General features: G+C 37.8%; 1 protein-coding gene across 2 annotated transcripts in view; it reads left to right on the top strand.

Annotated features, from left to right (window-relative positions):
- Window positions 1-14030, top strand: part of SLC30A9 (solute carrier family 30 member 9) — a 104092-nt gene that overhangs the window by 38616 nt on the left and 51446 nt on the right. For both annotated transcript variants that reach the window (XM_004448737.5, XM_012529834.3), the window contains exons 5-6: window positions 5042-5134; window positions 5887-5969. In XM_004448737.5, the coding sequence (XP_004448794.1) occupies window positions 5042-5134; window positions 5887-5969 (176 nt within the window). The remainder of the gene's footprint in view (window positions 1-5041; window positions 5135-5886; window positions 5970-14030) is intronic.

Below are 14030 nucleotides of genomic sequence, written 5' to 3'. Positions count from 1 at the left end.
TATTAAAGATGAATACTTAATTTAGTTACATTTACTTCCAGGTTTCATCTGTGCTTGCTGTTGTGTGTAAACTATTTTCACTTCTTCCTGGTATCTTTCATTATTCTTTTAATTATAAAAGTTGATTGAAATTATATTTGTGTCAAATTTAAACCTTTCCCCCTCCTCTGTAGGCTTACCTAGAAAAGGTATATTTATGAGGATGATTTCTTGCCAATTACAGACATCAAATGGTCTACCTCCCCTCCACACACCCCTATGGTTATATCTTCCATTCTCTACTATCAAGAAGTAAGGGGAAACGGACTTTGGCCCAGTGGTTAGGGCGCCCGTCTACCACATGGGAGGCCCGCGGTTCAAGCCCCGGGCCTCCTGGACCCGTGTGGAGCTGGCCCATGCGCAGTGCTGATGCGCGCAAGGAGTGCCGTGCCCCACAGGGGTGTCCCCCGCGTAGGGGAGCCCCACGCGCAAGGAGTGCACCCATAAGAAGAGCCGCCCAGCCCTAAGGAGGGAGCAGCCTGCCGAGGAATGGTGCCGCCCACACTTCCCGTGCCGTGCCACTGACGACAACAGAGGCGGACAAAGAAACAAGACGCAGCAAAAAGACACAGAAAACAGACAACCAGGGGAGGGGAGGGGAATTAAATAAATAAAAATAAATCTTTAAAAAAAAAAAAAAAAAGACTTATTGGTACAAAAAAAAAAACAAAAGTAAGGATTCCTGTATGCTTTTTTTTTTGCAATTTTAAAAAAATTTGTTGAAGTATATCACTCGTACATAAACATACATGAACCATAAGTGTATAGTAATAGTTGTGGACTTATAAAACAAACATATATAACATCATACAGGACTCTCATAACTCACTCTACCACCAATACCTTGCATTGTTGTTAAGCATTTTTAACTAATGATTAAAGAGCATTGTCAAAATATTACCAATAACCAAAATATTTTTCCTCCAACGTACCCTATTATTATTATCTTTATATCATTTGTGTATGAACATACATAAACAGTAAGTGTATAGTAAGGTGGTGAACTTACAAAGCAAACGTGCATATCATCATACAGGATTCCCACGCATCAACCCTCCACCAACACCTTGCATTGTCGTGGGATGTTTGTTACAAATTATGAAAGAATATTGTCAAAATCTTACCACTAATTATAGTCTTTATTTGGTGTATTTTCCTCCCAACCCACCCAATTATTATTTTTTAAATATATTTTTTGTGACAGAAGTTGTAAACTTATAAAACAATTATGCACCTGTACAGAATTCCTAAACAACACCTGTCTATCAACACACCACACTGTGGTGGACCATTTGTTACAGATAGATAATATCATCTGATTGTTACCACATCCATAGTGTATACTTGGCACACCTTTTCCACACTGCCCCATTATCAACACAGTATATCTTTGGCATTGATGCAAGAAAATTATATTATTACTGCTAATCACAGTCTGTAGGTCACTCCAGCTGTATTTTTCCCATGCTTCTCCACATTCCCAACACCTTGCAGTAGAGATTTACATTTGCTTTAGTTAACAAAGGACACTCTTGCATCTGTACCATCAACCACAGTTCTCATCCACCTCTTGGTTTACTGTGCTATCCAGTTCCTAGATTATTCTCTAGCATTCTCTAATTGGTATTTACATAATTAGACTACCATTTTCAGTCACATCCCCATTTATAAATGAGCTGTTACTGTGTGTTACCATCCATTCTATACATTTCCACACTTTTACAGTAACGCTACATATAGCAAACCACTGTCTTCTTGCCTCCATGGTTTCTGGTGAGAAATCAGCACTTAATCTTATTGGATATCCCTTATATGTTATGCATTGCTTTTCTCTTGCCGCTCTCAGAATTCTCTCTTTGTCTTTGGCATTTGACATTCTGGATGAGTATGTGTCTTGGAGTTAGTCTATTTGGATTTTTTTGGATGGGAGTACATTGTGCTTCTTGGACAGGGATGTCTATGTCCTTCAATAGGGTGGGGAAATTTTCTACCATTATTTCTTCAGATATTCCTTCTGCCTCTTTTCCCTTCTCTTCTCCTTCTGGGACACCCATGACACGTATGTTTGCTTTTGCTTTTGCTGTCATTTAGTTCCCTGAGACCTTGTTCAATTTTTTCCATTCTTTTCTTCATCTGTTCTTTTGTATGTTCACTTTCAGAGGCTATTTCTTCAAGCTAACCAATCCTTTTTTCTGCCTCCTCAAATCTGCTATTATATGATTCCAGTGTTTTTAAATTTCATTGATTGCACCTTTCATTCCCATAAGATCTGCTATTTTTCTATATATGCTTTCAAATTCTTCTTTGTGCTTATCCAGTGTCATCTGAATATCCTTAATCTCTTTAGCCATCTCATTGAATTTATTAAGGAGATTTGTTTGAACATCTATGATTAGTTATCTCAACTCCTTTATGTCATCTGGAGGCTTATCTTATTCCTTTAACTGGGCCATATCTTCCTGTTTCTTGGTGTGGATTATAATTTTTTTGTTCCTGTCTTTGCATCTGGCTTACTATAGTGTTTATTATGGGTGCAGTTTTTCTCTTTAGTTTAGGGATCCCTGCCCTTTCTCCCTTGTTGGTTGTGCAGTAGGAGCCAAGGATGTAGTTGGTGCTATCAACTGTGGAGGCTGAAACTGCCCTCATTGCTCCAGGAAGAGATGAAGCTTCTCCCAACTTTCTCCTTTGCCAGGGGTAGGGCCAGAGTCACAGCCATGTATAGTAATCCTCATTGTGCAGGCCTGGACTATAGTTGCCCAGAGAGATTGATGAAGCTTCACACACCTATCTCCCCTACCTCGGGTGGGGATGGAGCCTATAGGTGTGGGCAGCAATCTATGCTGTGTGTGTCCAAAATGAACACAGGTGCCCCAGTAGATTTCCAACTCTGTCCAGTCAAATGTACCTGCACTTACCTGGATAAGCTGGTGCAGGGTCTGCCGGCTCCTTCCTGCCAGAGGTGGGGCTGAAGCTTAGCCTAGGGCTGCAGGCTGATCTGGGCAAAAGAAACTGGTTCCTAAGATCATTGTTATTTTCAGTCATTTGGGCATCCGCACATGCTGGGGGCAGAGTCAAAATGGTAGCCACCGGCCCCTTTCCAACTTGGACCAAATCACACCCTCGCTGTTCTTAGGGTTATACCTTAGCCAACTGAGTCTGCTAATCAGTAGCCAAAATCGGTGCCTAACTATCTCCTTCTCCCCTCTTTTTGGGAAATGGAACTTCCAGTTCCAGCCACAGATAGCTCCTAGGGTGGCTTGCTCTGCCAAAGAAGGATAATCACCAGCCTCCGTGGCTTGACCAGTAATTTCCCCAAGAGCCTGGTGTAGGTCCCCCAGGCTTCCTCCCTGCCGGAGGTAGGGTTGGGACTTAGACTAGAGCTGCAGTCTGATCCAGATAGAAAGAAGCCAGTCCCTACCAGCACTATGATTTTCAGTCTGCCCCGTTCCCCCTCACACCAGGCATATGGTTAAGATGGCGGCTACTGGCCTCTTTCTGACTTGGCCAGGTTCAAACTTTGACTGTTCTTAGGATTGTACTTTAGCCCACTGAATTTACTCATCAGTAGCTAAAGTTGGTGCCCAACTGTCTCTTCCTCCCCCGTTTTTGGGAAGTGGAACTTTCAATTCCAGCAGTGGAATAGCTCCTGAGGTAGCTTGTGCCTCAAGTGGAGGATGGGCACTGGCCTCTGGTGTGGAGCACTCTACTTTTGAATCTTCTCTGCAGATGGGCAGTCTTCTCCTTCCATTCCTTCAGGGATATTTCAGGATGCTCTTCTGGTCTCCTGGAGCCCCCAAACAGGTGCTTCAGCTAGTTCCAGATAGCTCTTGGTGTTTACTAACTACCCTGTAGGAGGAACTGATTCTAGGAGCTCCTTTATCTGCTGCCATCTTGCTGGTTGTCCTGTAATCATTTTTTATAGTCTTCATTACTACTAAAACAACAGCCTGTTGATGCTAAGTATAATCTATTCAAATCTGTTTTACATGGTGTATTTTATTTAGTTCACATAAATTCTGTGAATTACAAGGATTGGGTACTCCTGTCTCCATGTTATAGGCCAGGAAACGTAGAAGATGTTAGTAACTTAACCAGCCCATTTAGTGAGTCGGTGACTGAGAGGAAACTACAAATAACTAATACTCCTTTTGTTGTCTGGGCCAGACATTTTTACTAACCTGTGATAGTTGTTTTTTTTTAAATCCATGTTAAATACCTAAAACTTAATAAATTCCATAGTCAACATATTTATATTTATAGGCTTTTTCATTGTTGTTACAAAGTTTCCTTAGGAAGACCAATGGTGAGTTAAATATGGAATGACTATTTAGCAGTCACATGATGAATATATAAACCTTTCAGAATTTAAAAGGAAAATTAAATTGCATGGAATTGACATATCCCCCTTTCAATGGGAATTACCACTTGTATTAATCTGGATGTAAACCAGGTATGACTGTAATTTTTCATTTAAATTCGTAAATGAATGATGCGCTGATGAATCTAGGTTGTTTACACTCTTCACTTTCTTTTCCAAACATCAAAAATGCTATAATGCGGAGTAGATGTAGCTCAAATTGTTGAGTGCTTGCTTCCCATGTACAAGGGTTTGATCCTGGTACCTCCTAAAAAACAAAACAAACAAATGGAAAAGTCAACTCTCATTGGGGAGTGGATGTAGCTCAGTAGTTGAGTGCCTCCTTTCCCCAGTACCTCCTTAAGAAAATGCGCTAGTATACCCATAGCAGATGAAATAAAAGCAGTAATGAGGAAATTTAATCTCTGCATATTATGTTATGGTATCTTTATTGATTTTTTTTTTCACTGCCTCTAGGCCAATTTTTGTGTATAAAATGCTATCTTTAAACTTATCTCGAAAAGTTATACAAATCTGTATTCTGTTAAGAGAATCAGTATACATTTTTTTCCTGCCAGTAATTCTTCTGAGATTTTAAGCTTCATAAACCTTATCTGAATAAATTCAACATATTTCTTTCTGCAGTGATCTAGAACAACTTCGTAAAATCCGACGGCGAAGTCCCCATGAAGATACTGAGTCCTTTACTGTATACTTGAGATCAGATGTGGAGGCAAAGTAAGAACATAGTTCTTTTAGAATGAACCTAAAAACCAAATTTTGGATTAATAAAGACTCATTTTAGATGGGTAGGTTCAGAATTTTTAAAATGGCACATTTTAAAAACAGTATTTTATTGAGACATGAAAAAATTGGAATATAAACTATAAGCTTTATGTCAGTATTAAGTATTTTGAACTTGATAACACTTAAGGTGGTCACATCAGTGAATATTCTTGTTCTTAGGAAGTGTATATGGCACTATTAAGTGTTCAAGGAGAGTGGCATATACAACTACACTTAAGTGTTCAGAAAATGGAGTGATGGATGGGTAGATACATAGAATAATATGGCAAATGTGGCAAAATTGTAAAGTTGGTGGATCTGCGTTACTGGAACAGAGTAGGGATATGTTAGTGTTCTCTGTGGGGTTTGTATTATTTTTATAATTATTTCTGTAACTGTCCTGCAGATATTTTTGTACTGACAAATTTGTTTATCTGGAAGTTATTGGTATGTATTAATTAATTGAAAATGTGTCATAATTTATAAGAAAATTTGTCATTGAACTTACATTTAGAAAAGTTTCTAAGACCTTTATGTTTTTCCTAAAGGACTTTATGCCTTGTTTTAAAACTATCATATAGTTATTGAATTTTAAAGCTCATTGTTAAAGGTGACTTAATCTATCAAAGAGTTAATTGAGGTTTAAATATGTTTATAGTAAAGTTATTAGAATTGTTCATTGGTGACCATGTGTATATGCACAGATCTTTGGAAGTATGGGGAAGCCCTGAAGCTCTTGCGAGAGAGAAAAAGCTGCGAAAGGAAGCAGAAATAGAATACAGAGAAAGTAAGTATATTTAATTTAAAGCTGAGTTAATTGAAAAATAACTTGTAGATATAAGAACTGTGCCTATAATAAGTATGTATTTACTAGTGCTTACACACTTCTTTCCTTTGACTCTTTTGTTTCCAGCAAATACCAGTTTCCATTTTGGGATTCTATTGTTTTACATAAAATGGAATCTATTTTTTTGTTTTCTCCTCAATTTTTAAAGCTGATGAGAGGAAAAGAAGCAGTTTATGGTTTCCTTGAGACATTTGAAAATTCAAACTTATGGTCTTATTTCAAAATTGTACTTACTCTAAGAGTGATAGAATGCTTTCTTAGAGAAAGGTCTGTTAATTCAGCTACATTTCCATTTAATTCATTTAGCAGAAATTTATCAAACACTTATCGTGAGTCAGAAGCTGTGCTTGGTGCTTGGGATTTAGGTACAAATAAGACTCAGGGAATTTAGCAGTCCACAGACCCCTTTGCCAGTCAGGTGAAAACCACAGACCCTTACTAAGTCCACACTATACTGTGTATTATTTAATAAATATGTCACAACTGCACCAAGTCGTCCCCACAAGAAAAATGTTTTTTTGAATTTCAGTTTAAGCTCTCGGACCCCTCGTTAAGAACCTCTGGTCTAGTGGCTAAGTGACAAAGCCATCTTTACAGCGTTTAGTTTTAGAATAATGGTAGATCTTTTACATAGTCTTTTTAAAGATTATGTATGTCACTTTTTTTTTTCTATTTTTAAACTTTATTTTTTTTATTTTTATTTTTATTTATTTATTTATTTTTTTAATTATTTTTTTTTAAATTACATTATGAAAAATATGAGGTCCCATTCAACCCCACCGCCCCCGCCCCCCACTCCCCCCACAGCAACACTCTCTCCCATCATCATGACACATCCATTGCACCTGGTAAGTTCATCTCTGAGCATCACTGCACCCCATAGTCAATGGTCCACATCATAGCCCAGACTCTCTCATGTTCCATCCAGTGGGCCCTGGGGGCATCTATAATGTCCCGTAATTGTCCGTGAAGCACTATCCAGGACAACTCGACGTCAATGACAAAAGTGACAGATGCCTGCGATTAAAAAAAAAAGAATAAATGGATTATATAGAATAAAAAGCTTCTTTTCATTTCCTCTAATACCATCTCATTCTCTTCAGAGATAACTATTGTTGACAGTTTGGTGTGTATCCTTCCAGACCATTTTTAATGTATTTCAAATTAGTATATACACATTTTAAAATTTAAACATGAATGGAGTGACATATATATTGTTTGTGTCTTGCTTTTATACATAATAGTGTGATCATAGACATCTTTCCATATTTCCATTTATAGATCTACTGCACCTCATTATTTTTAACAGCTATATCGTACTGCCTTGTATAGATAAAGAATAATTTATGTTCTCCATTTATTTATTTATTATAAAAATATTATTAAAAAAATAAGTATTTATTATAAAAATACTTTAGTGAATATCTTCATGCTTTTTGTTTTTACACATGAGATTATTTCTGTGAATATTAATGTACGTTAGATTGTTAGTAGAACTTCAGGGTCAAATGATTGGAATATTTAAAAAATTTATAGATCCTTAAGAATTATATTCCAAAGGGAATATAGGACCAATTCACATTTACCCCCATGTGTATGAGACCTTCTGATTCTTCCTACTCTTGGCAACACTATTGACAGTGTTTTATTTTTTTGTGTATATTTAATAGACAAAGGTGATACCTTATTTAATTTTGAATTTCTCTGATTACTGTTGAGGCTAATTCTTTTTTTTAACCTTACTTTTTTTTCTTTATTAGAGAAATTGTGGGTTTACAGAGCAATCATGCATAAAGTACAAGATTCCCATACACCAACTCACCACAATATGATTATTTTTAATATGTTTATTAGTTTTTTTATTCCGTCTTCTGTAATAATTTTTATATCCTTTGCTCACACTTCTGTTAGATTATATATCTTTTTAAAATTAATCTGATTAGTTTTTGTGGATATTAATACTTGGTTTTATTCTATAGATTTTATTCCATGATGTCTTCTAATTTTGTTCTGATTTTCCCCCCATTTAGTAATTTCATGTATATGCAGAAATAGAGAAGAAAGTGTAATAACTTTTCTGTAGCCATCGTTCAACTTTACTACCAGTGTTATGAACACATGAGCAATCTTGTTTCATCTGTATCTCCCTCACTGATCTCCATTTTACTGGGTTATTGTTAAAGCTAAACCCAGACATTGTAGCATTTCATTTGTAAATCTTTATACACACACACACACACACATATAAAAGATCAGGATTTTTTTTTTTTTAAATTAGTTCATATTATCATGGTGGTTAGCTGCTTTAGAAAATTTTGATATCCACTGCCTACAGTCGCCCGTCTTAATGATCCTCCCAGTTGCTCCTTGGTTGAAAGTCTAGGGTATTCTTGTATTGCTTTAATTCTTGCAAAGAAAGTGAGTCACCTGCTGCTGCTGATTGATTTACCAAGTATGTGTCTTCCTCCAAGAAATGAATATATTTGAAATTTCCCTACTAAAAGGAGGGATGATAAAACAAAATATGAAGAGAGAATGGAAGAAAATGTTTAGGAACATTTCAGTGTCCCTATATAAAATTTTGTTGGAACACTGCCATAATTATTTCTTTAATGTTGTCTTTGAATACTTTCATGCTATCTACAGCAGAGTTGAGTAGCTCTGACTGAGACCGTATGTAGTGATCTCATCTCTTTTCACAACTGCTCAGTGCTTTACAAATTGTAGTAACACAGTTAAAACTCAACAGGACTGATGTTCTCAAATAGAGGGAATTGTATCTCTCGAGAGAAATAGTGGCTCCCAGTGCATTAGGGCAGTTGAGCATGTCAAGCCCTCAGCACTGTTGCAGATATCTCTGAACATAGCCCTTCAAGGCATGAAGATTGACTGTCACTGTGGGCCCTAAAGGGAGGAGGAAAGAGGTATTGAATAGATGGAAACAATGTAACTGTGTGGGCAATAGAAGTGTTCCACAAGATTATGCAAGGATGGATATAAGACATGTTAAATTACACCAAAAATATATAGGGGCTGATAGGCTAAAATGTAAATCATAATGTAAAACATAAGATAACTAAAAATTTAGAAATTGTATAGTCTAAAATATAAACCACAGTGTAAGCCCAAATGTTACCTTGTTTGAAAGCTATTGTCTCAATATCTGTACATCAGTTTCAGTAAATATAGTATGAACATGTAAAAAGATTATTGCTGTGGGAGGGAAAAGGGTTTTATGTTGGATATGTGGGAGTACTGTATTTGTATATATGAATTACTGTGATCTAAAACTTTTGTGAAGATAATCTTAATAATTAGGAAAGAAAAGAAAAGGTAGGACATAGACACTGAGGAAAAGATGGAAGTAGTTGCCTTGCCAATTTGCGTACAGGGCAACACTTATTGCAGGAATGGAAGGCAAAACATCAAAAACAAAGCTTTTGCATTTTTAAATTTTGTGATACCCCAATTTATTTTTACCTTAATTTTTCTAAATTAATATGTATTCTATATCTAACCTTTAAACTCATCACTATATTCCATTTTACTATTAATGGAACCTGGCAATATATTGGGCTTCACTTTTGAAGAAGTTTTGGATCACAGAGAGGTTCAACAATGGCAGGGGAGGAATCCTGTGTGGGAAAATATTGACAGGGGACACATGGTTGGCAGGGAGTTCTACAGGGCATATATCCAGGGTACATAAAAATGTTTGGATATTTTCATAGTGGTTACAATTAAAAATAACAACTGAGGGAGTGCTGAGTTCCTAGCCAGGGGAGCTCTATCACAGTCCCTAAAGGAACAGCAACAGTCCCCCAAGTGCAACGGCAAAGACCAAAAAAGAAGGTCCAACAGTGAGCCCTTGTTACTAATGACTATGCTTGTGAGCCTGTGCACCTGAAATAAGAACAAGGCCTAGAGCTGCAGGGTGCCTAAGAGTTACCTCCTGAGAGCCTCTGTGTTGCTTAAATTTGGTTAGTCTTGAAGCCAAACTCAGCATGTAAATGTGTTGCTTTCCCCCGCAGCGTGGGACATGACTCTGGGGGATGAGCCTTCCTGGCGCGGAGGGATTACTACCAAGCACCAGCTGATGATGTAACTAGAAAATGACCTTGAATAAAAGGGTCACCTAGGACCAGCAGAATATCTCAATCTACATATAATACCAGGAGTTAAAAATGCTTTTTGACTTGAATAAAAGGGAGAAATGGAAAGGACAAATGAGTCTATATGGCTTTGAGTCTCCAAACAGAGCCGGGAGGTTATCAGAGGAATTGCCCTTATGCACACCTGAGCAGAGTTCCAGAGACAGATAAAGTAAATACAACCCCAGGTATTGGTTCTTCTGAGGGCTACAGAGACTCACAGGTTCTATGGTCATGGCAAATGGAGTTCAGTGCCATGTCAGTTGGCCCTACTTTGGAGTTTGTGTTTCTGTGTGATGGAGCTGGACTCAGATGTGATCTTTGTCCACAAGTCTCTCCTGTTAACTTTTACCAGAACTGTAGTTGGTGCTGGGGTTTATTTAATGTATACCCAGGGACCTGAATCTCTGGACTGACCATGTGATAGCCAGGCCCTGAGCCTCAACAGACTTGCAACCCCTATACTCTGGTTTATTGGACTTACCCCACTCAGCTAACATGGAGGTGAAGGTCAACCACCACACCAGGGAGCCAAGAGTGCCTACAACTGAAAGCAGGAGAATTGCATCCAGCATCCATGTGGAATCTAAGCCCCTGCTTGATATAGATGTGGAGTGGACACAACCATTCTAAGGTCCACAAGATGGAGGAATAGAGTATGGATTAGAGTGGACTTGCTGATATTCTATTCATGAACTATTGTGATTAGTAATGGAAGAAAATGTGGCATTGATGTGGAGAAAGTGGCCATGGTGGCTGCTGGGGGTAGGGAGTGGGAGGAAGAGATGTGATGTCGGGGCATTTTCAGGGGTTGGAGTTGTTCTGGGTGGTACTGCAGGGACAGTTACCGGACATTGTATGTCCTCCCATGGCCCACTGGATGGACTGTGGGAGAGAGTGGGCTGTGGTGTGGACCACTGACCATGAGGTGCAGCAGTGCTCAGAGATGTATTCACCAAGTGCAATGAATGTCTCATGATGATGGAGGAGGTTGTTGTTATGGGGGGAGGAGTGGGGTGAGGGGGGTGGGGGGTATAAGGGGACCTCATATTTTTTTAATGTAACGTTAAAAGAATAAAGACAAAAATCAGCAGCATTTCAAGTGTCATATGTATTATAAGTGACGTTTTATTTTTTAATATCAGTGCATATCCATCATGTAAAAAAAGTAAGGTAGACTTCTAGTGTCATGCTTTTAAGGCCCATTTGAGCATGGATTATTTTATTATAGAATTAGATGTTAAAGCACTGTGTTTATTATGCAGTGACACTAGTTCAACTAAAAGAATACATGTTGACATTACTAGATGAAACAGTGGTCAGAAAAATGAGAAAATAGAATGTCTCTTTTCTTCACAGCAGAATCTTCAAAAAATAAGTGAAAATGAGACAAAAACTAGTTATAGTTTTAGCTTATTAAGCATGCAAGGAAAGCTATTTTCCATTGTTGTTAATTAAATAATGTTTGATTAATGCAGCTAAAGAAATGTTTCTTTAACTAGTAGTATTTAGGCAGTAATAGTTGCCCAGAGAGTTGAGAATATTGGGAGGAACATCAAAGGGCAATTAAAAAAATAAGGCAAATGATTTTGAATGGTTTTTCTTGGCTCTTGATGACTTGACAGATGTTACTGATACTGCTCAATTGTACTTTGAGATGTCAGTGCTGAGTTTGAAGGGACTGAAGAATTCTCTCTCTGAATAGTCTGCATGGAGCAACTGTAGACAAGGGTATTTTAAAGAAGTCGAAAAAATACTAATTCAATAAACCTGAGGTGGAAGCTGTTAAGATGTGTTACAACTGATAATTGGTAAAAACATTCTTGGAATAGAAAAGGCTTAGTTGGGCAAATTTACAAAGCTTGTGAAAGTGTAAGGTATTTAAAGTCTATGGGTACTTATTGTATTATTCATTAGCAGATACTTTGTAGGAAATACTTAAATCTGTCATGTGTTATTGACCCAGTGGCATTAACCGTGAACTTCATTCACTCTCATGGACTTAACCATTGTCACAGTTCCGTGAATTTTTGTCAGAAATAGAAACAATATCCTCACTTGCCCTACCACAATAGTTTAGCAGTGGTAATGATGTTCTTTTGCAATTTTTTTAGCTTAGGACTAGGATTGATATTTTTCTAAACAAGGACACTGACCATCAACCATTATTAAACGATACTGAATAGCTTTGGGAATTAACTTTTGCTATGGACTTGAAAATGTTTCTTAATGAATTTAATTTAAAATTTACAAGGCAAAAAAGTACTTACATGTGAAACTTATTCAGCAATAAAGTAATTTTTGACAATAACTAATGCTCTTTGGCTCAAGTAATTCTTATATGCGTCCCATGTTGTTAAAAGTTAAAAGAAGATATGTTTTCAAAACTTTAATTACATTTCCAGCAACATTTTTTGAACTGTTTATCTTAATTAGGCAAAATGTTGTCTATCTCCTCTCCCTACAAGAGTTCCAATTTTTTCATTAGTATACTGTATTATGAAAACTTCCACTCACTTTTTATTTTTTTTAAAGATATATTTTATTTATTTTGTTCCCCTTCCCCCTGTTGTCTGCTCTCTGTGTGCATTCGCTGTGTGTTGTTAGGCGTCTGCTTGCATTCTTGTCAGTGGCACCGGGAATCTGTGTCTCTTCACTGTGTCATCTTGCTGCATCAGCTCTCCGTGTATGTAGTGTCACTCCTGGGTGGACTGGGCTTTTTTTCACACAGGGTGGCTCTCCTAAAGGGTGCACTCCTTGCCCATGGGGCACCCCTTCATGGTGGACACCCCTGCGTGGCATGGCACTCATTGCGCGTGGCAGCACTGTGTGTGGCAGCACTGCACATAGGCCAGCTCACCACAAGGGTTAGGAGGCCTTGGGTATGGAACCCTGGACCCTCCATATGGTAGGCGGACACTCTTATCAGTTGAGCCTCCTCTGCTTCCCTCACTTTTTATTGTAATTAAAAAAGTATTTAAAGAGGGCAGGAAGTGCAAACAATATAAATACCTAAAGCTTATCTGAACCTTAATTGACTTTCCATTCTCTGCTTGTAAAGTAGGAGTTGATTTTTATTTGTACATTTCCTAAGGGCTGGCATCTGCTTATGCAGGGGGAAGCTGTGGGGCAGATTTCTTAAGCAACCTTTGGGATAACTTGAGGGTTGGGGTAATTCCACAAATATGCCTACTTCTTTTCCTTGGGCTTCATGTATAATACAAAATGGTCATTGCATGCAATGGTGAGCCCAGTAATTAACAAAAAGAAGCTTTGGAAGCCCACTTTACAATCTCTACAGTAGTTTAGATCCTTCATTATTGTGTACAAAGTTAGAGGGTCTTTTTGATTTTCTGAAAATCCAGGCAACTCCTTTCCTTGAGTACATTCACGTCTTCCTTTGTTAAGTAAGTAGCCTTTGTCCCTGGCAAATTTGTGAAATATGAACATCACAGTTTCTTTGGTGTGTTCCATTTAAGATAGCATTTCAGTGAGATCTGTTGAAACCTTCATGGGAAGGCATGGAGCAGAGAGGCTTTTGGTGAGCTGGGAGGCAGGGCCGGCCTCACTTACTTTTATTATAATTTGAATTTTGTGGAAATTTATTTTCCTTACTCTTCAATAAGTACCTACTTAATATACTCAATGTGGTTGGTTTCCAAAACCTAAAATATTTAGTATCAAGCCCTTTACTGAGAAAGTTTCTGGCTACTGTTCAGTCTCATTAGTCTCATTAGGATTGCGGCCCACTTTGTTTCTGTGCTTTTGAAAGGGTAGCTAGAGGGTATAAAACTGGAAGCTCTAGGCTATAAGTGTTTGGAGGATTCTGAATGCTTTGTATTTCTAAGTT

This window comes from Dasypus novemcinctus, chromosome 1 (assembly GCF_030445035.2).
Source record: "Dasypus novemcinctus isolate mDasNov1 chromosome 1, mDasNov1.1.hap2, whole genome shotgun sequence".
Lineage (NCBI taxonomy): Eukaryota > Metazoa > Chordata > Mammalia > Cingulata > Dasypodidae > Dasypus > Dasypus novemcinctus.
This window is presented reverse-complemented; position numbering and strand designations above follow the sequence as displayed.